The 25,406-nt window shown below is 32.6% G+C and overlaps 3 protein-coding genes across 5 annotated transcripts; all 3 read left to right on the top strand.

Annotated features, from left to right (window-relative positions):
• The first annotated feature begins 399 nt into the window (after positions 1 to 399).
• EXO70G1 (exocyst subunit exo70 family protein G1) lies at positions 400 to 4,023 on the top strand. 2 transcript variants are annotated; one of them, XM_068615642.2, is made up of 3 exons: positions 400 to 3,101; positions 3,641 to 3,692; positions 3,788 to 4,023. In XM_068615642.2, exon 1 carries the CDS (start codon positions 823 to 825, stop codon positions 2,833 to 2,835), a length of 2,013 nt encoding a protein of 670 aa, XP_068471743.2. In that variant the 5' UTR covers positions 400 to 822; the 3' UTR covers positions 2,836 to 3,101; positions 3,641 to 3,692; positions 3,788 to 4,023. The 2 variants fall into 2 exon arrangements, with proteins under 2 accessions (XP_068471743.2, XP_068471741.2); XM_068615640.2 differs by having other exon boundaries at positions 3,641 to 4,023.
• Positions 4,024 to 9,758: 5,735 nt separating this feature from the next.
• On the top strand, positions 9,759 to 16,600 carry LOC137813413 (group 2 truncated hemoglobin 3-2). Its single transcript, XM_068615639.2, has 4 exons — positions 9,759 to 10,002; positions 10,085 to 10,215; positions 16,033 to 16,177; positions 16,259 to 16,600. The coding sequence occupies exons 1-4, from the start codon at positions 9,866 to 9,868 to the stop codon at positions 16,350 to 16,352; spliced, it is 507 nt and encodes a 168-aa protein (XP_068471740.1). The 5' UTR covers positions 9,759 to 9,865; the 3' UTR covers positions 16,353 to 16,600.
• Positions 16,601 to 21,763: 5,163 nt separating this feature from the next.
• LOC137815425 (protein CUP-SHAPED COTYLEDON 1) lies at positions 21,764 to 24,924 on the top strand. Of its 2 annotated transcripts, none has more exons than XM_090299647.1 (4): positions 21,764 to 21,926; positions 22,075 to 22,276; positions 22,714 to 22,985; positions 24,195 to 24,924. In XM_090299647.1, exons 1-4 carry the CDS (start codon positions 21,921 to 21,923, stop codon positions 24,762 to 24,764), a joined length of 1,050 nt encoding a protein of 349 aa, XP_090155773.1. In that variant the 5' UTR covers positions 21,764 to 21,920; the 3' UTR covers positions 24,765 to 24,924. The 2 variants fall into 2 exon arrangements, with proteins under 2 accessions (XP_090155773.1, XP_068474661.1); XM_068618560.2 differs by having other exon boundaries at positions 22,075 to 22,297.
• The last annotated feature ends 482 nt before the right edge of the window (positions 24,925 to 25,406 follow it).

Here is a 25,406-nt window from a genome sequence, read left to right as displayed (position 1 = left end):
ATAGATTTTATAAGTTAAATTATCATTTATTTTGCAAATTCAAACTCACGTGATTCATTTAAAACACTGGTTCACTTATCCATCCGTAATTGGGTGTTTAAAATTTATTTACGTCATTATTAAATTGTACACATCAGTATAATAAATTTTTTGAAATAATATAATTTTTGAGGAAGTCAATAATCTTTAAATATTAATAATGAATAATTTATATATGAAATTTGTAAATTACTAATTCCATGATAATGATTATTACATTTAATTGTTTGATTAAGTGAAAATGGAAAAGTGTAATCCAGGGAAAGTAAAGAAAAAAAGAAAGAGCAAAAAGAAAATTGAAAAGAGAGTGAGAGAGAGAGAAGAATAATTAAACTACATAGACACACAGAAACAGCATTTTTGCATTCTGTCATGCACTCTGCCACACCCTAAAAAGGTGCCACATTCTCTCTCTCTCTCTCTCTCTCTCTCTCTCTCTCTCTTCACATTCTTTTCTAATTTCTTCGTCCTTAGGGTTTCTCTTCTCTCTCATATTCAAACCAGAGATTCAGATTCTCACATCCATTTTCGTTTCTCCTTTTTCACTCAAAACTCGTTGTTGCTGAGTCAACTCGTTTGCCTTCTCCCGCAACATCAACTCTCCTTCTTTTCCTTTCACCGCAGAATCTTCACTCTCATTTTGGAGTCCTCTTCTACTTCACGCCTAAGTTTCCAACTTCATCCAAACACTGCTTTTCGATGATTCCGAGGTAAACGGGAGTGAGATAGAGGGAAAAGAAGAAGAAGAATCTGAAGCGATCTGGAATCAGTTATCACGCGAAAATGGAAGGTTCTAGAATGGAGAATTTGATCAGAGCTGAGAAATCGCTGAGGCTCAGCTTAGAGAAATCGAAGTCGGTAGGGTTAGCATTGGAGAAAGCGGGGCCGAGGTTGGCGGAAATCAGGCAGCGGCTGCCGTCGCTGGGATCGGCGGTGCGGCCGATTCGCGCTGAGAGGGACGCTCTCGTGGCCGTTGGCGGTCACATCAACCGCGCCGTGGGCCCCGCCGCGGCGGTGCTCAAGGTTTTTGACGCCGTCCACGGCCTGGAAAAGTCGTTGCTGTCGGATCCCCGGAGCGACATCGCCGGGTACTTGTCGGTGCTGAAACGTCTCCAGGAGGCGCTGAGGTTCTTGGGGGACAATTGCGGGTTGGCCATACAGTGGTTGGAGGACATAGTTGAGTATTTGGAGGACAATTCCGTTGCTGATCAGGTTTATCTGGCGAATTTGAAGAAGGAGTTGAAGAATCTTCGCGAGTCGCAGCACGGAGAACTCGATGGTGGCTTGTTGGAGGCTGCATTGTGCAAGTTGGAGGATGAGTTCAGGTTGCTGTTGACTGAGAATAGCGTGCCATTGCCGATGTCGGTGGCGGTGGCCGGTGATGGTATGGCGTGCATTGCGCCGTCGCCGCTGCCTGTATCCGTTGTGCAGAAGCTGCAGGCGATTCTGGGGCGGTTGATTGCCAATGACAGGCTGGATAGGTGTGTGGGGATTTATGTTGAGGCCAGGAGTTCCAATGTTAGGGCAAGTTTGCAGGCGCTGAATTTGGATTACCTTGAGATTTCTGTGTCGGAGTTCAATGATGTGCAGAGCATTGAGGGGTATATAGCTCAGTGGGGGAAGCATTTGGAGTTTGCGGTGAAACATTTGTTTGAGGCTGAGTATAAGCTTTGCAATGATGTGTTTGAGAGAATTGGATTGGATGTGTGGATGGGTTGCTTTTCGAAGATAGCTGCGCAGGCGGGTATACTGGCGTTTCTTCAGTTTGGGAAGACAGTTACTGAGAGTAAGAAGGACCCCATTAAGCTTTTAAAGTTGTTGGATATTTTCGCTTCGTTGAGCAAGTTGAGATTGGATTTCAACCGACTTTTTGGCGGTGGGCCATGTGCTGAGATACAGAATTTGACTCGGGATCTTATTAAGAGGGTGATTGATGGGGCTGCAGAGATTTTCTGGGAGCTTTTTGTTCAGGTGGAGTTGCAGAGGCCGAATCCACCACCAGTGGATGGCAGTGTGCCGAGATTGGTGAGCTTTATCACTGATTACTGTAACAAGCTCCTTGGGGAGGACTATAAGCCGATACTGACTCAGGTTCTGATCATTCACAGAAGTTGGAAGCGCCAAAGCTTTCAGGATAGACTCCTTGTTACTGAGATTTTGAATATTGTGAAGGCTGTTGAGCAGAATGTGGAGACTTGGATCAAGGCTTATGATGATCCTACACTGTCCCACTTTTTTGCTATGAACAATCACTGGCATCTGTGCAAGCATTTGAAAGGGACAAAGCTTGGGGAACTCTTGGGGGATTCCTGGCTAAAGAATCACGAACAGTATAAGGAATATTACTCCACAATCTTTTTGAGGGACAGCTGGGGAAAGCTTCCTGGACATTTGAGTAGGGAAAGGTTGATTCTTTTCTCTGGAGGACGTGCCACTGCCCGTGACCTGGTTAAGAAAAGGTTGAAGAAGTTCAATGAAGTTTTTGATGAGATGTATACTAAGCAGTCAAGTTGGATAATGCCAGAACGGGATCTGAGGGAGAAGACATGTCAGCTTATAGTGCAAGCTGTGGTGCCTGTATACCGCAGTTACATGCAGAATTATGGTCCTTTGGTGGAGCAAGATGCTAGCTCCACAAAATATGCAAAGTACACAGTTCAGAAGCTTGAGGAAATGCTCTTGTTTCTTTATCGGCCAAGGCCTCTAAGACATGGCAGCTTGAGAAGCCCGACGTTTAGTGCAAAATATGGTAATGGTGTACCTGATCTTCGCAGAACAGCATCTGCAGTTGTGTAATTTCCTAGTCATGTGTTTCTATAAACGAACAACAGGGATAATATTTCCCCCTCATCAGCTGGATGGCTACTGTATATAATTTTTCTCTGGACCCTGCGGTGCATAATGTAGGCTTTTCTTAGTTTCTGAGAAGGAAGTTCATGAGCACTTTGAATGTCTGATGTATTTCATGAAAATGAAGTTTAGTTTCTCTTCTCAGATGCAAAAACTGGTTACTATATCCCTTGCTCAGAGGTTTCTGCAAAAGCTAGGCCATCTGTAAAACAGTAAGTTATGAGCTTAAATTAATAAGTAGTGTGGACACCTTGCTTATGAGGGTTTTTTGGTCATACTGCCATCTGAAGTAATTTATCCAATCATCATCTTCATATATTAAGTTGTTTGTAGCAGCAGGATCATTTTATTTTGAAAATTTTATGTACAATTTTTAGTATACACGGACTTAGAAGTTTAGATGAACAGAATATTATTCATATTGACTCATCAGTATTGAGGGGGTAGGGTGGGGGCGGTGAAGTTGTTAATTGTAAATGCAGAAACCCTTTTGAGTTGCCTGTTTCATTTACTTTTTTAAGGATGCCTCCAAAATAAGACGTATTTTGTCAATGAATTTGTTGGAAGGCCCAAGATAATGTTTCTGCATTGATTTGATTTGACTATTAAATTCTTTTCCTCTATATAATATACTAGTTCTGTTTATTATAAGCATTTTCTCCTTGATGCTATTTTCGTTAAGGTTTTGGGAGCTATTTGGCTGTGAAACCAGAGGCCATTGTTGCTGCTGACTTTCTGGTTTTCGTTGCAGATATGACAGGATTATAACATTCTTTTTTTCTCAGTCCTGATCTACAAATAAGGTTGATTTTATCTGTATAGAGGGTTTATGAACTGTGGCCGTATTAACTAAAATTTCTGTAATATCAATTGTGACCATTATTTTGAACCTCAACAGAACAAGGACAAGTTGGACTGAGGATTTCTTCGATCACAGCCAAGTTTAAGCATTTTGGCCATGTTCCCCTTTAAGCATTTTGGCCATGTTCCCCTTTAAGCATTTTGGCCATGTTCCCCTATATCTTCGAGTTCCGCCTTTATTTGATGTGAATCAATATTAGAGAAACTCAAAATGTCCTGTTGTCTGTGCTTGTTTTATCTTGCTCTGTTCAACAGAAAGTCCTCATTTTCTTCTCTTGGCTGTCATTGCTTTTGATTCCCCTTATTCAACAACGTTACATTGTTTTCACTTCCTTGTTGCCAGAAATTGTCAATGATGGTGATGATATAGGTTCTATTGTTAGAAATTGTATTAGTTTTTTCAGAAAGTTTATTTTTAATATCCTATCATTAACTTTAGCTAATGGAAACTTCTACAAGTTTTCCATTTTATTTTCTCATTTTGTAAATGCTCATGAATAGTTTATTGAAACATGTGAATAATATCTTGGCTTCTCATGTAAAAACAGTGGTTGAATTACATGTAAAAAAGTATTTGTCATTCTCAACTTTTCTTCTAGTATGTCTTTAATTGTAACGGTGACTGGTGACCAATAACTTTTTACTTAAACATGAATAAAATTCTTAACTTAGCATTGTTCAGGTAATAAAAAGGGTATGTGATATATTTTTGTACGGATTTAAGAATATTTATTTATGTGATTAAAATTAAAATTGATATAATTTTTTAAACTAAAATTAAAAATAAAATATTTGTTGGGTTAATCAAAGTATCATCTATATGAAGACTGAAAAGAAAGTAAACTAAAAGCTGACATTATAAAAACATACTTAAGATGTTAATTCTTTTTTTAAAAGTTTAAATCAGTTATTTTAACATTAACACAATTTATCCATTTTGTTTAAATATACTTATATTTATTATTGTAAAAAATTCACAACAATTAACTGAATAAATTATATTTTTTACTTTAAAAATTATTTGCAATTTGTAATTATTTTAGAAATGGAAATACCAAAACATGTCAGTAAATTGGTTCGAAAAACGTGAAATAAGAGAAGTTGGAGTAAAAAATTGTTACATAAATTAAAAATAATGTTTTGATAATAGAACTTTTCCTTTGCAAATAAGATTGAAGATTCGTTTACACCACAATTAAAACTTTTAAAAAAAAATTCATAGTTGAAGATGTATATAACTTCAAAGTGTTATTCTCTTCCTGCTTAATAAAAAAAAAAACAAGTTCTCTACTGTGAGAGATGAACTAGTCGTTGACAGTCTTTTAAACATATAAATCCTCCAAACAATCATACACCCGCTATATTTTGAAATAAAAGAAAATTTCTAATTTTTTTGTTTTATTCCCCATAAATCTAAATATGTTTTTTTTTTTTAATCTCTAATGACATCATATGTTGACTTAACAATTTTAAAAAAGTTATCAGTATTGGATTAACAATTTTATTAACATGTCATGTGATAACATCCTTATTATTGCTAGAATTAACATAGATTTAAAAGTATGGACTAAAAAAATCTGACCAAAAAAAAGTAGGAACCAAAACGAAAAGACTATGTAATAAAAGTTTAATTAAGCCTGATATATTTTCCCATTTGCCAATTGAGTTATAAGGCTACAGACAGAATGTGATAAATGGTTGAAGAGACTCGTCATTTCCATTAGCATATTCAGTCAACTACTTTTTTACACCCCATATCTCCCTTTAGGCTTTCATCAATTTTAAAATTCTCATTTTTCCCATTTTCATTAAATGGCAATGAAGTTTTTCGTCCTACCAATATAGGTAGTTGTTTGAGTATTACACACTCACACATATCCATTTACCCACACACGCACATATGTATGCCTATGCACACATACAACCACATATCCCATATACTCTCACACACTCGCGCTAGAGTATTCTTCTTAAGATGTTAACTCTATTTTAGTGAGCTAACCTTATGGTATTTTAGATCATATTTATTTATTTATCAAATTTGTTTAAATAAATAATACTTAAATTTTAGTTAGAAGTTGTTATGTGCTTAAAGAGTACTTAATGTTTAACTAGGAGTAGTTGCAGTCAAAACAATATTATATGTTTAGTTAGAAATTATGAAAGTCTAAAGAATATTAGTCTCAAATCTTGCAACATTAGTATGCTAATGAAATTTGATAATGTTGACCAAAAATTATACATCGTCTGAGTTTTTAGACAAACTAATATAAAAACACCTATTGTAAATCTCTTTCTATCCTTGTCTCTTTGAATTGCATTTTATTAATTTGTCACTAATAAAAATAGAGCTTTCCCAAGATGAGATTTCAATAATGTTTTGACAGTACATATGTTAAAACTTTATCAAACATTTTATTTGCAAAAGTTTTCAAAAGTTCTAAATACAAAATTCAACATTCTTTATTATGTATTTCTTCTATTTTCATAAAGATAATGACTATTAAAGTTCAATTAAGTTAATGTTATTTTATAAATGATATAATTAAATAAATTAAAATTAGTTATAATAATATTTACACTATAAGAAAATTATTAAATAGAAACTAATTTTAGAGACCAAAATAATTATTACTATATTGACTAAATTAGATACTATTTTATAAATTAATTTTTTTTTATTGATATCTAAAGTAGTTTCTATTATTAATAAAAAATCATAAAATAGTTTCTAACTTAGTATTTAACCATTAACTACCAAAATTTTAGCTAATAACTATTCTATTAGTATTTTAGAGACTAATTTAGAATCTAAAGTAACTAAAACATTGACAAGTAAAACATTGATAGCTAATGTTAAATACCAATTTATAAACTATTTTATAATTTTTATTAATAATAGAGACCACTTTATATATCAATAATTATTTAGTTTGTAAAATACTATTTAATTTAATTAATATAACATTCAATAATTTTTTTTCTCTAAATTTATTTATGATTTTTTTTATACAAACAAAAGAAGTAGTGATTGTTGACATTGAAGGCAATAGTGAGAATAATAAATGTGTTTTGTGACCTTTATATGATATATGCACCAATGATGAAATGGAAATGTAGTTGACAGCAAATAATGTCTAAATTATGACCTATCCTTCATGGCTTTCCCAAAACACTTGTCCCCCAACAACATATATTATTTTAAGTAATGTCTAATTCCATAATCTTTTATATACTCTAATGTTTTTTTTACATATTATTGTTAATATATTTTAATTACTTATTTTACATTCTTGTCTTTTAATCGAAATACTAGGATTAATCTAACTTATGGATCACAACATTTTCAAAGTACTTTAAACTGATTCTGGTGCAAAGGAAGATTCAAAAACTGTTCATATACTATCTAGTTGTATATATAAAAAAAATATAATTGTTTATTTAAATCTTCTTTTAATTGTGAAATTTTGCCATATTATTGTTAACTTCCTTTATAATTTAGATGTACATATTTAGGAACTCGAAGTAATCAGAGACAATATTATTTGAACCTGAAATTTGTTACTTCAGTTTTTTTTTTTTTTTTACTGTATGACTATATATTGACCAATATATTCATGTTGGATAATAATGAGAAGCTCACTTGTGTTTTTGTTTATCACGTGCTATTGTTATTATGGGTAATCAAAGTTCAACTCCTTATGACTTTCCCTTTCATCTTTTTCTTCTTCAACCATAGACACGTGTAACTTTGCAATGTTTTCTTAAACTTGATGTGACAATTGATGATGTGAATTATTTAGAGTTTTTTCAAAACATATTCCTAATACATTATTAGAGCTTATAGAAATGCTTATAGAAATACAAATATTTACGATATAAGTTTCAAAACAATATCTTAAAGTTTTCCAGAGTCTCCGACACTTATATGATCATCTGTTTGTGTACATAGTACAATCATCGTAGTTTAAACACAACAAGAAAAACAAAGGTAAGCTAATGAAAAAAAATTCCACAACGTATCTAATTCATGCAAAAAGAACGAATCAAATTAATCATTTATAAACATAGAAATGTTGTCATATAAAATTTCAATACCAATTTCATCATTCATATAGATCACACATGGATATATTTTCAATCACAATCATTGGATTTCATTTCAATCCCACTGACTACACATGAATCCATCGTCTTCCGGAAGACTCATTAAGTATGCCCCTACCAGAGATTAACACTTGATCCAAAGATCACCAGCGAATCCAAGAGAAAGGATCAAAGTAAGTTCGAACATCCATTACCGAGTGTCCACAACAGGACCCGATGTGTATGAACTCTCTCTCAACTTCTCACCACCTGATATCTTAGTCTATATATGACTTAGATCATCAGTGAAGTTAGAAAACAACTCATAGGCTTTTCGTACTTAATGCCATCAAACAACAACTCATACATTATCCTAAATGTATGACATCAATTTCATACAATTTTCATCATTCATATATAATACACATAATTCAATCACATGACATTTAAAAATTCATACCATTCAAGAACTTTTTCAACATCAAAAATAATATTTAACTTTCAAACTATCAAAATATAATATTTATACATGTTCACACAACATAAAATTAAACAATTTTATCAACTAACATTTCTGCAAGAGAAATTGAAACTTGGAACCACGTCCCCTCCACATTCAGATCTTCTAATCTAAGGTACTATTGAAAGTTAAGTTATCTTCCCTTACCATAATTGTTTGTTTTCCAAGCAACTTCTAGAATTTTATCCTCTTAGTTTGGATAAGATTTAAGATTTAAGGACCTAATGCAAGTTATCCAAACAAAACAAAAATTCAATATATAGTAGAATAAGTTGAGAGGATTACTATTTTCAACTGACCAAAGCATCATAATTCTGTCTGTGACTTTTGTTTGTAACACTGTTACATTATCTCCAACTACAAAAATTTTCTTCCTAAAAAATGAACTTACCAATAAAGAGATTAGGGTATGATGCTTGTATCTCCTCTTCAATTTCCCAAGTGGAATCTCTAGAGATGAGATCCCACAATACTTTCACTATGGGAATAGTTCTTCACATAGTTGTTTCACTTGTGAATCTAAAATTATGGTTGACTTCAAATGACAGATTTTCTTTCACCTGGATGGAATCAAACTCTAGAATGTGGCTGAGATCAGGTATGTACTTTTTTAGCTGGGATACATGAAAAATATTGTGAATGTTAGTTAAAGGAGGAAGCAAAGCAATTTCATAAGCCAGAGGACCTATTCTCCTAAGAATTTGATAAGTCCTCCTATGAACTTAGGAGTCAATTTCTTGATTTTGATTGCTCTTCCTACACCAGTGAATAGTGTAACTCTCAAAAATACATGCTCACCCGCATAGAATTCTAAAGGTCTTCTTTGATCTGCATAAGATTTTTGCCTGCTAAGAGATGTTTTCAATCTTTCTTGAATTGTTTTGACATTTTCATTGGTTTGTTGTATTAATTTTGGTCAAATTAACACACTCTCACCATCTTGAAACCATCACAAAGGTGTGATGCACTTTCTTTCATATAATGTCTCAAAAGGAGTCATTCCTATGCTAACTTGGTAACTATTATTGTAAGTGTCATCGACATTTTTTTCTCCGTATATAATTGTTGAAAAAATATTTTATTTTTTCATCAATTAATTCAACATAAGTCTATTTAATTATAAGAAAAATAAAGAATATCATAAAGTACACTTTTTATTTATTATATTATATTCTTCTAGTGATGTATCAAAATCACCAAATTGTTAATATTGCTATTCTTAATAATAAAAAAAATCAGAATAAAAGAAATTTGAAACTTTTAATCATTATAACTTAGATTAAAAACTGAAAACAAAAACCTAAGAATTTTTATAGACAATAAACAAACAAGTATTAAGTATTTTGTTTATTTATTTAATTTATGTACATAAATAAACAAAAATCTAAAAATGTTTTCTCCCATAAATATTTCCACGGTGGTCCTGTATAAATACCTAAGTGGCAATGCGTGGTTTTCACGGATCCACATCACTGCAGTTTCCGGGAATAACTGTTGTTCAATTGAAAAATGCAGAATCTGCAACAAAAGGCTTCCGAATGGAGTGGTGTTGCGACAGAGGAAGCTTTCGCCATCGACACAACCAACCTCTTTCACAAGCTTGGCCTTCAAACCTTCATTAACCTCTCCACCAATTTCTACAACAGGTACTTCTTCTTTTTGTTCAATTAACCCACTTATGTTCTGTTCTTAATTTTTTTTTTTTGTTGGGTTTTGACTTGGGAACAGGGTATATGGTGACGAGGAAGAGTGGTTTCGTTCAATATTCGCTGATTCTGAGAAAGAAAACGCAATTCAAAACCAATACGAGTTCTTCGTGCAACGAATGGGTGGACCTCCTCTCTTTTCTCAAAGAAGAGGTATTGTTTTCCTTTCTAGGAACCTTGCATTTGCTGCTGAACTGAAATATACATCACTTATATTTGTGTCTGCAATGTTTAATTATTATAATTCTTTTAAAATGAACTGAAATATCGAGTTTGATTCGTACATTACTTAGAAAAAATGCATTTGATTTGATTATTTGAAATCTACTGAATCCTGTAGCTAGATAGTAGAACAGTTTTCAGTAATTTCTTTTTTAAAATGTTAACTCATTATTTCCCTGGACTAAAGATGGTCTCTTGGAATATTTGTTGGTGGTCGAATAGACATGATAAACTCAACAATTTTTGTTAAGCTAGACTCTCTTACCATCTTAAAGGTGGACTTTAAGTTTTCAACTTCACAAAATTAGTTTGTAAGTTGTGTTTTGCATCTATTTATATATATATATATATATATATATATATATATATTAATTTGACCATAATTCTAGTCCATGAGATATCCAACCGTATGAAAATTACAAAAGGATTACTGGAGTGGATACTACTCTCCGCCTAGACTGAGCTCACTTACTTACCTTAACAAATATTTAACATAAGTAATTAAATTTAAAAGGAAAGAAAGTTTAAAAATGTTACCCTTTCTTGATATCATTAAAGTTGCATTTAATCTTTTCTTTTCCACAATCCATCTTCTCATATATGAATCCCATTGTGGGTTTTGCATCCGAATCCACCAATCAAAGGACCACCATAAGAGGGGCAGTAACTTTTAAGGTTTCCAAAACTGACTATATACTACATTTTTACTTTTCTCCCTTCTTTTGAAGTTCTAAACTTGCTTGTTTTCCACTCTTCTGAGCTAAACATGCTCATTAATGATGCTTTCATTTCATAAAGACAAGCTAGAGTGAAGCAAGCTGTGGCAAATCTAGATTGGAAAAGGGATTGCGCTTTAAACATGGTGAAAAGTTCTCTGCCAATCATAAGGGAACCAATAAACCTTACTTCTTGATACAAATGGATGAGGAAGTAGATAATGTGAGGTGAACAAAGTATAACAACCATCCTAGGAGGACATGCTACATGAAGAGAGTCATGGTCATCATCTATCATACCATGCTTTGAAGGGAACCTTAACAAGAGGTGCAATTAGATTCATGAGGTTTATTAATGGAATTAAGATACAAACACTTACAAGGTTTCTGAGGTTACATGTTCACAAGGCACCCCAATTTAAGGTAGTAGTTAGAAATGGTGACCATTTGGAATGTGAGGGTCAAGTCAAACACATTCCAGTCAACATTCAAGGTCACTGTTTAATAGTTTTAGCATATTTTCTCTCAATTGTTGCAGTAGAAATTGTTCTTGGTACTCAATGGTTAGGAAAATTGGATACACACCTTGTTAATTATAACAAATGTTCATCACTTTTTATATGAATGGGGAGTAATTATGCTACAAGGGGATTCTATTGACCCTCGTCAAGCACAATTTCATCACCTAAAGCATTTAAAGTCTACTAATGAAATAACAAAGTCTTATACACTATAGATATGTACCCAAGAGATTTCATCAGAGCATCTATTAGTTATGCCTACTTTGTTGGAACCTAAAGTATCTAAGCTATTGAGTCAATACAAAGAAGTGTTCACACAACCTCATGGGTTACCTTCTATTGTACGCATGATCATAATAGCCAAAAGAATGAGATTGAAAGAATAGTTGTTGGGATAGTCCAGTCTAGTTCTAGTCCTTTTTTTCCCTTTCATACTGCTGGTAAAAAGGAAAGATGGAATTTAGGCTTTTGTGCCAATTATCGTGCTTTAAATGTGGTAACATCAAAGATTCTTTTCCCATGCCTTTGGTAGGCAAATCATTAGATGCATTGTTCGTCACTAAGCACTTCTCAAAACTGGATTTGAGGTCTGGATATCACCAAATATTGATGAAACTTGAAGATAGACACAAAACAACCTTTCAAACTCACCACGGATTATACGAATTGCTTTTGGATAAGCAACTGCACCAACAACTTTCCAAGCACTTATGAATTCCATATTTGTTGCATGTATGAGAAAATTCATTCTACTGTTAAGATATGTTATGTAGTCCAAGTTGGAATGCTCACATTGACCATTTGGCTCAAGTTTTGTAGTTGATGAAGCGACAATCTTTGTTTACTATGCTCTTGAAATGCTCCTCTGGCTAGACTTACGTTGACTATGTTGGGCATGTGGTGACAAGGGTAGGGATGTAGAGTATAGTCCAAGTTGGAATGGTCACATTGACCATTTTGGCTCAAGTTTTGCAATTGATGAAATGACACTCTTTGTTTACTATGCTCTCGAAATGCTCCTATGATAGACTTAAGTTGACTATGTTGGGAATGTGGTGACAAGGGAAGGGATGAAGGTGGATGATTTTAAAATTATAGCATGAAATAGTGCCAATACTATCCTCGATTAAACAACTCAGGGCTCTCACTGGTTTAGCAAGCTATTACAAGGATTTTGCCTTAATTGTTGCACCCCTTACAAACCTGTTCAAGAAGAATGCCTTCTGATGGCATGATCATGCTAAAACAACTTGCATAAAAATTAAATCCATATTGACAAATGCACCTGTCCTTGCTTTTTCAAACTTTGTAGAACCCTTTGCCTTCGAGACAGATGCATCCTCCATTGTTATTGGGGATGTCCTCAGTCAAAATAATCACCTTATAGCATTTTTTCCCTAAGTGATATCAAGACAATGCAAAGTTAGTCAACGTATGCAAGGGAGATGCATGCGATGATAGAGGTAGTAGCAAAGTTTAGGCATTATTTACTTGCCCATAGATTTTGTCAATAAAGCATACCATAAAAGTCAAAAGGAAATTTAGGAACAAGTGATTCAACCATCAGAGCAATACTCTTGGCATCCAAAATTACTGTGGTTTGACTTTACCATTTAGTACAAACGAGGTAAAGAGAACCAAGTGGTAGATGCACTCTAACAATTATTCTTGGCGTTATCCAACCCTCATTTTGAATTTGTATAGGAGTTATGAAAGGAACTAGGACATTATGATCCTTTGGTTTAGTTTCCAATAGCAATTGTTTATAATACCATTGTGGAAAACCATACGGGGTTATGGTTTTGGAAAGGAAAATTGTCAATTCCATCTCATTCCACTATCAAGAAGATAACTCTTGAGGAATTTCATGATTCACCAGTTGGTGGTCATGCAGGTTTTCCACGAACCTTGGCCCATGTATCAACCCAATTTTGTGGCAACCCAATTTTGTGGCAGGGAGTCAACAAAGATGTTAAGCAATATATGAGATCTTGTTTATGTTAAGCAATACGAGAGATCTTCTTCCATTTGCCAACAGACAAAAATACTTCACTTAATCACTAGGAGGGCTCCTACAACCCCTTTCACTACCAGAATATATTTGGCAAGATATAGCTATGGATTTTATCAGAAGCTTCCCTCGTCACATGGGTACTCTATTATCATGGTTATTATTGATAGGCTCTTGAAATTTTCCTACTTCATCCCCTTCAGCAACTCACAACAAAAATGGTGGAAGATGCTCTAACACAATGTCATCAAGATTCATGGAATACCACATTCTATTATCTTGAATAGGGACAAGATATTCACTAGAAAATTCTGGCAACACCTATTCAAGTCCAAGGAAAAACATTGGCCACGAGCTCCTCCTACCATACACAAATTGATGGCCAATCCAAAGTCCTTAACGGATGCTTGGAAATGTATATGCTGTTTTACTCAGCAGAAATCCTAGTATAAATTACTTGCATGAGCTGCTTATTGGTGTAATACTACCTGTTGCATAATCTATTTCTTTCAACTCTACCTTTCATTAGCTATAAGCATGACACTATGGTGCAGTATTTGGTTGTGATCCCCCCAAAATTCTAAAGTACGAACCTTCAGCAAGTGATGATAAAGTGTGAGATAACAACTAGAGGAGCAAGACAAGCACAGAGAATGAAAGATTATGCAGATAAAAAAGATGTCTAATTTATTGAGGCAGGATATGTTTTTGTTAAGCTCCAACCATATAGAAAAAACTCAATAGCATTAAGAAACCAGAAGTTTGTAGAATAGACCTCGGCCCATTCAAGATAATTCCGAAAGTTGGATTGGTTGCATACATCTTCCTGATACAGTCCGTATTCAACCCATATTTCACATGTCACTATTAAAGAAGTACATTGGTGAGCCACAACACTAGGTGATACCAAAGTACTTACTGGATGACGAACAAGAACAGTTGTCTCCACCACTTGACTTTGAGGACAAGGTCAGTTTCATGGGAAAGAGTTATGATGCGGGTAACAAATATTCATGAGGTGAGAGAGGAACACCTGCAAAGACATGTGGGTTAAGGAGCTTAAATGGGGGCAACTAACTCCCAAAGTGCCTGCATCTTGATGAGGGAGGTCTACGAGGAAATAGTTGGAGCCCAAATGGAGGAAGAACTATGTGGATACGCGGGAGTGAATAGAAAGTAGGAGATGCTTAATGTGAGTCTCACTCCATCCTCCTGTATGTGTTTACTCTTCTCTAAGCTCTTCCTCCTTTGAATTCTAATTTCTCTATATCACCTATTCTTAGGTGATCTCATATTCATCATGAAGGATCTCTCGGTCTGCTACAAACTATTGAATCATTTTCTCCTTCACATTTTGTTAGTTACTGTGTGGTGTATATATTTAATCTATGTTTACATTTCATGATATATTCCTTCTAAACGTGCTACGCATATTTGAAGAAATACCAATCTGTTTCAACTTACCTAGTTGGGTTTGGGAAGGTTGGATGAATGTAGCCTTAAGAGACTATCTCCACGGTTCAATCTGTGCAGATTATCTTGACAAAAAAGAGTTTGTATCAGTGACTTGCCCTATACAATTTCCTATATTAGAGATGGTGAGACAATATTTTAAGTCTCACATTTAATAGAATATGATACTAAAATCTTTAGGTTCTCTCATCTAATTTTGGGTTGTACTCCTTCTTGTGTTTAAGTCTAAACAGCTAATATTTTTGTTAAGAGTTGGGCTACAAAAAGGGTTTCCTTTAAGTTAGATTAAGGCTCAAATCAAATACTGATAGGTGAATGAAGTTGTCAAAGGGAAAAGGGTTACTATTAGGTCAGTGTTGATTGAGTGAAAACCACCTAGGTGCAATCCTACTAAAGGATTACTATGTTAGGTCTCCTGCATTAAGTATGACAGATTATTTGATGTGATAATTAAGTCTTGAGGTTCACCTACCTATAGAGTAGTCTTTTCGGTTGGACTCTCCTCTTGTGCTTAAATCCTAGTAACTAATTTCCTAACTGGTATTTAGGAATTTAATTGGATATTTTGTTAAACAGCTTAATATGATCCTATTAGTGAGAGAAAAACACAAATAAATTGTGGTTTCGTTGCATGTGTCTTTCTTTCCAACAATACATCGAGTTTCTGAAGACCAGAACAGGATCCAAATCAATCAGGAGGAATGAAGCTAATCTAGATGAGTTTTAGCAACTTAAGTGAAGTGAGGTGAGATGAGGTACTAATTAAAATTTTCTCAGGATGAGGAATAAGTTTCTGTGCTCATGTCCATTTGCATTTTCATCCATTTATCCTATCCATGTTCTTTGCACACCTATTTAAATGGCGTGGCTAAATCTTTTGTTTTTCAGCGAAAATTAGATTGTTGGAATTTATAATTGACTATATGTTTTCTGCACTGATCTTGGGGGAGGGTGAAATGCTTCTTCGACTTACCTAGCAGCTTTGCAGTTTGAAAATTGAACCTTGGTTTCTCTTGATATTTGGCAGGACATCCTGCTCTAATTGGTCGACATCGCCCATTTCCTGTAACGCATCAAGCTGCAGAGAGGTGGTTACATCACATGCAACAAGCATTAGACAGTACTCCAGATATAGATGATGACTCAAAGACCAAAATGATGAACTTTTTCAGGTTTATTTTCTGACCCAAAGTCCCACTTCCTGGCAATTGATTATTCTTGCTAATGTTGACGTTATTATTTTTTTCTTTCAGGCACACTGCATATTTTTTGGTAGCTGGAGATGAGCTAAAGAATAAAAATAACCAACAGATTCCCTGCAAACATGCAGCCAAAAGAGATGATTAATAAATCTTTGGTTCAATTTCCTTTTTATTTATAGCCTTCTTTATCGCAAAACTTTGTATAAAAAATGGTTGAAAAAGAATTGTCCCAGAGTTGGAGAGATGAAAGGGATGTCACGTTACACACTTGCCAACTCAAGTGACACGAGGTTGATAATTGTTAGCTCAGAATCAATAGTGCACTGAGAAAATACAAAAAAACAGTATTGAATTGCCTTTAAATTTTACTCACTAAACTATTGACAGGTCTAATCCTTACTCAGAAGTTTTTATGATTTTTCCCTGAATTCATTCTAGCATAATTTTTCCTTTTCAAATTTGAGTTTTTGATTGGTTGATATAATTTTTTTCAAAACTGAATTGGACCAGTTTGATGACCCTGTTCGTTATTTGAAAAAGAACTGGTATTTGTACCAATATTTCTTAATGTTTGAAAACGTCACTTAAAAGAATTTAAGATATTTTTTTATATTAATTTCTTAATGTTGTATTATTTTAGGTTTAATATGTTTCTCCTTGTAGAAGAAACAAGTTTTAAGCTTAGATTTAGGCAAAAATGTTTTTCATCCTTCAAAATTATAAATTATGTTTTTTATTCTTACTTAGTATTTTATGACAATGATTAATTGTTGGTTTTAAACGAAAAAGGTAAGGAAAATGTTTGAAGTACCTCACCATTTTGTTCAACACCGTGACATGAAAGTGAAAGGTGACATGGCATTGCTCTTTCGTGGGCAGAATGTGAGTGAAATGAAATGCAGAGAAGGGAAAAGAAGAGTATGAGCAACTTTGTTTTGTTTCAAAAGATTTTAACAATTGGAAAGGAAGGATTAAGAAAGTCTCTTATTTGTCTGCTAAAGGTAAGTTTTTCTTTTTGAAAAAGGTGGTAAAATGCTGAAAAGATGTCTCTGAAAATGCCTCAACCAAAATAATTGTTTATAGTTTTTGAATAAAAAAATGATTAATGTAGTTATTCAGGTTGATAAAATGGTTCAATGAGAAAATCATTCAACACTCACATATAAAGAAAGGCTACAATGTGTTAAAGACAGTTTCATGTCTGTTGGGTACGTGTGTGTGGTGATTTAAGGGGGTTTGAGGGTTTAAAATTGGTTAATGTAGTTGTTAAATGTGGTTAATTAGGTTGCATAAATGGTTAAAAAAACAATAACTTTTTCAAGAGGTTTAAAGGGATTGCGGGTGAGAAATTTACAAGAAATTAGCTTTAGTTGTGTGATAATTTTTTTTGTTAATGTAATTGTCAAATGTGGTTTACCAAGTTCAATAAACGGTTAAGTGAGAAACAATTCAATGAGTGGACAATCCAAGGTTTCAAATATGGCTACCATTATTTGAATTAGTTAAATGAGTTTGTGGAGATGAATCCATTCAATGCTAACATATGAATCACGAGTCCCTTCTCTCAAGCCTGGTACTATATTTTATTACTCACTACAACAAATTCATTCATTAAATAGTAACCAAACTAAAAGTAATTAGTCATAGTAACTAAATTAGATATTATTGTAGAAATTAAAAAATTATTTTTACTTAAAGTAGTTTCTAAATTATTTAAAGTATTATTAATTATCTAAATTAACTACCAAGATTTTAGTTACTAATATTCTAGATTTTAAATTAGTCTTAATTAGTCTTTTAGAATTAGAATATTAGTAGCTAAAATCTTGGTAACTAATTGTTAGATACCAATTTAAAAACTACTTTATAAATTTTTGTTTATAATAGAAACTAATTTAGATATATACCAATAATTTTTTTAGTCTCTAAAATGATTGGTTCTTTTACCATTGGGGGCTATTTTTTCCCTATTTTACCAAAATGGGGTCTGTTTCAAAAAAAAAAATACAAAAATGGGGCAAGTCGGAACTTGACACGACTTTGACACGTCAACCTGAAGTCGTGTCAATTTGGCACGACTTTGTGCACGTCATATTTTTTTAAAATAAATATATACTGTAATTATTTAATTATAATTAGAATTATAAGTTATGTAATATTTGAAATTAAATTGATAAATAAATTTTTTTACGAAGGAATAAATACATAGGTAAAGAAAATTAGGAAATTAATAATCAAACTTGGAATTGAATTTTATTATTAAACTTGTCTGTGCGGACAATTGCTTCTATTGTGACATTCAGTTCTATAATGTGAACATCTTTTTAGCTTATTTGGAATTGAATCATCCACAAAAATAATTCTCTATTTATTTTCCAAATATAATAACATTTCTCAAATATTTGGAATCTAATTTTTTGATTGCTTAAAACTAACATCCTTGAAAAATTATGTATCAAATTAATTTTAAATATTACATAACTCACTACTCAATATAAAAAAATGACGTGGACAAAGTCGTGTCAAATTGGCACGACTTCAGGTTGACGTGGCAGATTCAGGTTGACGTGTCAAAGTCATGCCAATTTGGCACGACTTCTGCATATGAAGTCGTGTCAAGTTGGCACGACTTACCCCATTTTTGTAATTTTTTTGAAACAGATCCCATTTGGGTTAAAAGGCTAAAAAAAAAACCCCACTGTGGTAAAAAAACCAAAATGATCTCTAATTTAGTTCAATAGTAACCAAATAGTAACTAATTATTTTGGTTTCTAAAATTAGTTGCAATTTGATGATTTTCTTGTAGTGATGTATTTGTTGCTCATTAGCAATAATTGTCATATAATTAGTTTGTTATATTATTTTGTTGAGACAAAATGTAGAATTTCATATCCATGTATTAAAGGTAAAACGTGAATAGTATTATTATTTTTTGTTAGGCATGTTAAAAACTTAAAGAAAAGGTTAGCTCTTGAAAATATGGGTTTTAATAGAGCTAAAACAATGCGTTGAAGGTTTTCACAAATAAAAGTGTTCACAAAAATTTTCTAAAACGTTTTAATAGTTGACCAAGAGAAGCTTTGTGCGAGTAGTATAGAGAGACAATGAACACTTTATATTTATATTAGTTCGCACCTAATTTGGACAACATCTAGTTCTCTAAAATGTAAATGACAAAGAGTTTCATAAATAATCAAATGCTTGCAAGTATTTGTTACTCTCACTTCTGAATTACACAACTACATAAAGTTTCTCCATCCACTAAACTCCCCTTGCGTTTAGTAACAAGCACACAACACCTTTATAGATTAAGTAAACAAATCCACTTCAAGTTCTTCAAGTTATACAACAATGAAATGGTCTTTCTATAAGGTTTCACACTCAATTGGGTGGATATGAAATACAACACTTCTTGTATAGAATCAAACTTCACAAAAATGTAAAGGACATAAACACTGAAAGGACAATATATTACAAGTTGTCTAACACATCATGTTTCTCAATAACTAGAAGCTTTAAAAAATGAAAATGTTTGATCAAAGTTCAACCGACCCTTTAACAATAAAGTATTAAACATAATTTTAATAGTATCATGTCTCTTTATGTGCAAGTTCCCTGTTTAGTTGATACCCAAGTGTTTTGGTTGAACAACGCAAGTACTATTTGTTATGTGTTTTGTCTGACTGAGCAGATGAAAGGCCTTGCTTAGTACTCTTTGTCTGATAAGTTTTTTCTAGGACAAATGATAATTCTACTTCATCTAACATAGAATAAGCCCTAAACATTTTATAGTACACATCAAAGACTTTTAAATACTTATTCTTTGTGTGCAGGGAATGTTTGTCTCTTTCTTTTTCTTAAGAGGATCTTGCAACAATATGTCTACATCAAGATCTCTTTAAGAAGGTGCTTAAAGTTGTTCATTGCAAACAAATTTTCTGAAAAAGGTGGTATGTCTGTGTTGTAGAGTTAGCCAACTATATTAGGTTCCAAGTTTTTCGCTAAAGAGGAAAGAAGGTATTTGCTTAAATATGATAAGTTATGTATTGTATCAGAAGCCACATGCATTTAAGGTTGCATGAAGAGCATATAATGCATCTACGTGCTTGATCATGGATAGACAATAGACGAAGAAGATGAAAGGCTTGTAAGCCTCACAACAACTCCAAAGGGATTTGTAATGAATCTTTTATTTTCAATTCTATATAAAAAAGATCTTTGCGAAGAAGAAAGGTTGACGACGCTTATGATATTTATTATTAACGCTATCAAGATTTCAAGTAATAATAAGCCTTGTGTTTGTGAGGAAGAACATTGTTTGTGACCGTGGCTAACTAATATTCTCAATCTTGTATCCATATTAGGAAGTTAATCTCTTTCAGTGAGTAAAACCCCGTGAGCTTTTAGATCACAACCTTTGTTTATCAAAGTATTTTAGCCATGAGTGACTGTGTCCAAACAATACTTGTTGTAGCTATAAGTGTTGTGTATAAAGAATACTTGTAGTTTAGCAAATGGTTGTGTCCAAATAATACTTATAGTTTTTCTAAAAGGAGTCGTGTCTAAAAAATACTTATAGTTTAGTCTAAAATGGTTGTGTCCAAATAATACTTGTAACTTATATCGACAATCTGTGTTAGTGAAACCTTTGTCATGTCATGTTGATCAAGAATTGTTGTCAACGTTGTTTTAGCCTACACTATTAGCATTTGTTAGAGAGATTTACAGTATTGAATTAACATTAATGTTTTATGTGTGAACACGTTTTGTAATACTAAACTGACACTATTTAATTTCTATCCTTTTGTGTCAACTTTTGATGAAGACTAATTTTACGATTAATATTTAGTGACTCTTATATATATATATATATATATATATATATATATATATATATATATATATCCTTAAAATAAGTTGTATGATTGTAGCCAAGTAAAAATAAGATCTAAAACAATTCCATTATACTTATTGATGCAATTATTAATACTTAGCAATAATCCATTTTGAAATACATAAAAAATTACACCAATCAATTTGATAAGTTATTTAATTCTTTTTTTTGACAAGTCAAACAATTTCCCCATTTATCTCATAAGCAAATGCTAAACATGTACAAGGTTAATCCAATTAGACAGTCTAAGTTTAAACCTAATTATGAATATAAAAAAAAAAATTACTCTTACGCATGTTTGATTTATGAATGTTTATCTATATCTTTATTGCCAAATATATTGTCGGGTGTTTTATCATATAGTTAGTATGTTATATAACTTAGCACACCAGACATGAAGAAATTTCATCATGCAAGAAATATATTCAGTTGGTTTTCACAAGTTTCAACATTTTCCGGATTTTCAAAACACTGCATAGCATTGTCCATTAAAAAAACAACACACGACGACAAGGTCAAGAGAGTAATTTTAATCCAAGTCTAGGTATCTTTCTTGGAATTCATAGCTGTTCAATGCAACTAGACGGTAAAAAACCCATGTTTGGTGAAATCTTCACAAACACACTTGTCCCTTTTTTTCTTTATACTTAAATTCTTGAACTTCTGATGCATGGTGAGCACCAGTTACAAAGCTCCACCCTCTTCATCTCCTTTTACAATTAGCATTCGGTTGCAGTAACCCTCAAGTCAGCGTTTCTTGTGAACAAGCTTGTTCATATAAATCATCAAAACCTGAATCCAAGTAAAGTTTTTCTCTCCATGCAAGTAAGCAACCGAGTCATTATTATACAACATCCTAATAAACTTCATTTCTCAAATCTTTAACCTCTTTTTGTACATCTTTTAGTTTAGAAAGTTCAGAAGGTAGTAGTTAAATGAATTTGTACATCATGTTACTTTTTGTGTGCTACAGAAAGACAAAGAAGTTGTCAGCAAAGAGGGTGAAGACATTGAAATGGAAGGGACTCGTGATGAGAAGAAGAAGGAGGAAACCCTACCACCTGGATTTCGGTTTCACCCCACCGATGAAGAACTCATTTCTTACTACCTCACAAACAAGATTTCAGATTCTAATTTCACAGGAAAAGCCATAGCTGTTGTAGATCTCAACAAATGTGAGCCATGGGATCTTCCGGGTAATGTTATATATATCTCACACAAAACCATGTTTTTTCCTTTGTTTCAACATTCACACACTTCACTTTTTCTTTTGCAAACTCATCTATATCAACAAATCTTAGATCTGTGGAAACTATACATATATGTGCTTCATTTTGTTCAGCAATTTCAGTGTTTATCACATATTTGATCTAATTTACATCCATGTTGTTCTGAAAATAGTCAACGCCATCTAGGGTTTCTCTATGGTATAAACCACATACCCTTTTCACAAGCAAGTCATGGATACACTTATTCCAACAATTCATCATATTATAATATAACTAATTAATTAACATAATTTTTTTTTTCAATACGTTTGTGTTGTGATAATTAAGGTTTAAAAGGAAATTATTGTGAAAAATGAATAGGGTTTAATATTTGGATGAAATAGGGAAGGCGAAGATGGGGCAAAAAGAATGGTACTTCTTCAACCTAAGGGATCGTAAATATCCGACAGGTGTGAGAACGAACAGAGCAACGAACACAGGGTACTGGAAAACCACTGGAAAAGACAAGGAAATCTTGAACAGTGTTACATCGGAGTTGGTTGGAATGAAGAAGACTTTGGTTTTCTACAAAGGTAGGGCTCCCAGAGGAGAGAAAACCAACTGGGTCATGCATGAATATCGCATTCATTCAAAATCCACCTTCAAAATCGATAAGGTATATATTGCACCTATACACTTATTTATAACTACATTATTCTACTTAATATGCCTCTTTCAATAACCAATTTCAAATCAAACAAAATAATACCCTCCAATTATGAAGGTAGTCATGATTTTTTTCAGATCTTCACTTCTCAAATTACAACATTTCAATGAAGTTAGATATTCTTACTCCTTTTTTCTTTTTTGTTTGTAGATTTACTCTACAAACTATCACTATATATACAATAACTTGTAACATATATCTCTCATCCAAATTATTTGTTCCATTTATTTATTTTATCTTTTTTATACACTACTATAAATCATTAAATACAAATTAGACTAAAAAAATATTAATTTTTAAATTAGTTTATATTATTAACAAATAGTTTCTAAATTGGTATCTAATTAACTAATATTTTAACTACAAATTATTTAAATTCTAAATTTGGTAGCAAAACTCTTTATAGCTAATTAGATACCAATTTATAAACTATTTATCTATAATTAATTAATAACTTTTGTAAACTTTAAGTATCTAATTTTGTCAATATATAATAATTAATTTTTTTTTTTCTAAAATTGATTTTTATTTAATATTTTTTTTAAGTAATAACCAACATATCTTCATCCTACATGTAATTAATTCTTTCTTTGCCGATAAAAAATTGTAATTAATTGTCTGCAAATAAATCTTTTTCAACTACGTGGTTTAAGCTTTTTTATGGAACACAACGTCAAACATATAGAAGCTAGTTAGATCATTTCTATCTCTAAATAAATTTAATTATTAAATAAATATATAAATTTATATGGAGAATGATATCTTTGAACCAATTTAATTTATTTTATACTAAAAAATATTATTTTATTCAAACATAATATTTTATTCTAAAAATAGTTAAATATTTTTTTTACTATTAAATGATCAAATAAACTTTATTTTTATGAGTATTATCGAGATGAGAAATAATTTTTTATTAGAATATTTCAATTTATAATTGTAAAAGTAATATTTTTTTTGTATTTTATATAGAAGTGATATCTATTCTGAATAATCATATTAATAAGCAATAGTCGATAATATATCTCCACCACTGTTTAACCATGATATGATCATCTAGTCCATTTGACAATTTATATCTTAAAGGATATGTAAAGAAGCAATCTTAGGGTTCAAGCAAAGGATATGTATAGCATGACCTAATACTCTGATATGCAGCAAGATGAATGGGTGGTTTGCCGAGTGTTCCGGAAGAGTGGCGGAGCAAGAAAGTTCCCATCAAATTCCAACCACACCAACACCAGAACACTCAATCCTTACAGTGTGGAAGTTGGCCCTAGCATTGTGCCACCCCCAATGATGCACCTGGGAGATCCTTCTGCTCATTTCAATTTTCCTTATGGATCAAGAAACCCTTCAGAGCTCTTGAGAGGTGGTGGATCCACAAGTGCCAATGTCATGAACCTCCCAACAATGCACCCCCATTTCAACAATCCAGCAGCAGCAGGAGCAGAAACAGCAGGTTTCACCATTTCTGGCCTTAATTTGAACCTGGGAGGTGCCACCACACAAACACAACCCTTTTTGAGGCCAATGATGCCACCACCACACCCACTTTCTGTGGCCCAACTCAACCATGATTTCAGTTCCAACATGGTGACACACACTGCTCTTGCTGCTCACAATGTAGGGTATGGTGCAGACATGGCCAATGCAAATTCTCACGGCAATAGGTACATGGCCATGGACCACTGCATGGATCTAGACAATTACTGGCCTTCCTACTAAATTGGGACCCATTACAAGTTATATATATATATATATATATATATATATATATATATATGATCTAGTACTGAAACTATGGTTGTTGGATCACCAAAAATGTTTATGCTTTTTCAAGTGTTTTTATGTCTCATTCAGGTAAAACTACTTTGCAACACAAGACTTGTGCTATTCCTGCAAAGACACTTTTTTCATGTTTTTCATTTTCTCTCTATTAGATTCATAACTACTGTATCACTGTTTTTAGCCTCTCTTTCCTTATCTATCATCACTTTTTGTATTTTTGTTTAGAAAATTATTTTACTTGACAAAAGACCCTATTTTACAATTTTTTTTTATTTCCTCAGATTAATAATATTTCAGTAAAATATATTTTTTTCATTTATTTTTAACTTTTGTAATATGAAATAATTTAATTTTAAATTGTTAACTTATATATTGTTTATATTTTTTGTCATTTAATGCAGGGGACAAGGTATATCAAAACAATATGCATATTGAACAATATATCTTTTCACTATCAAACCAATTACAGCAAATCATTTGCAAAATCTGTCCTCCCCAACCCTGTTTAAGTCTGTTGGGAATAGGGTTTTTTTTTCAGCAAATAGGTCACATATTATAAAAGAAGAGTAAAAGGATAAA

Source organism: Phaseolus vulgaris, chromosome 1 (assembly GCF_051622355.1).
Source record: "Phaseolus vulgaris cultivar YP4 chromosome 1, ASM5162235v1, whole genome shotgun sequence".
In the NCBI taxonomy this organism is placed as follows: Eukaryota; Viridiplantae; Streptophyta; class Magnoliopsida; order Fabales; family Fabaceae; genus Phaseolus; species Phaseolus vulgaris.
Note: the sequence above shows the minus strand (reverse complement) of the source record. Positions and strands in the feature narration are given on the sequence as shown.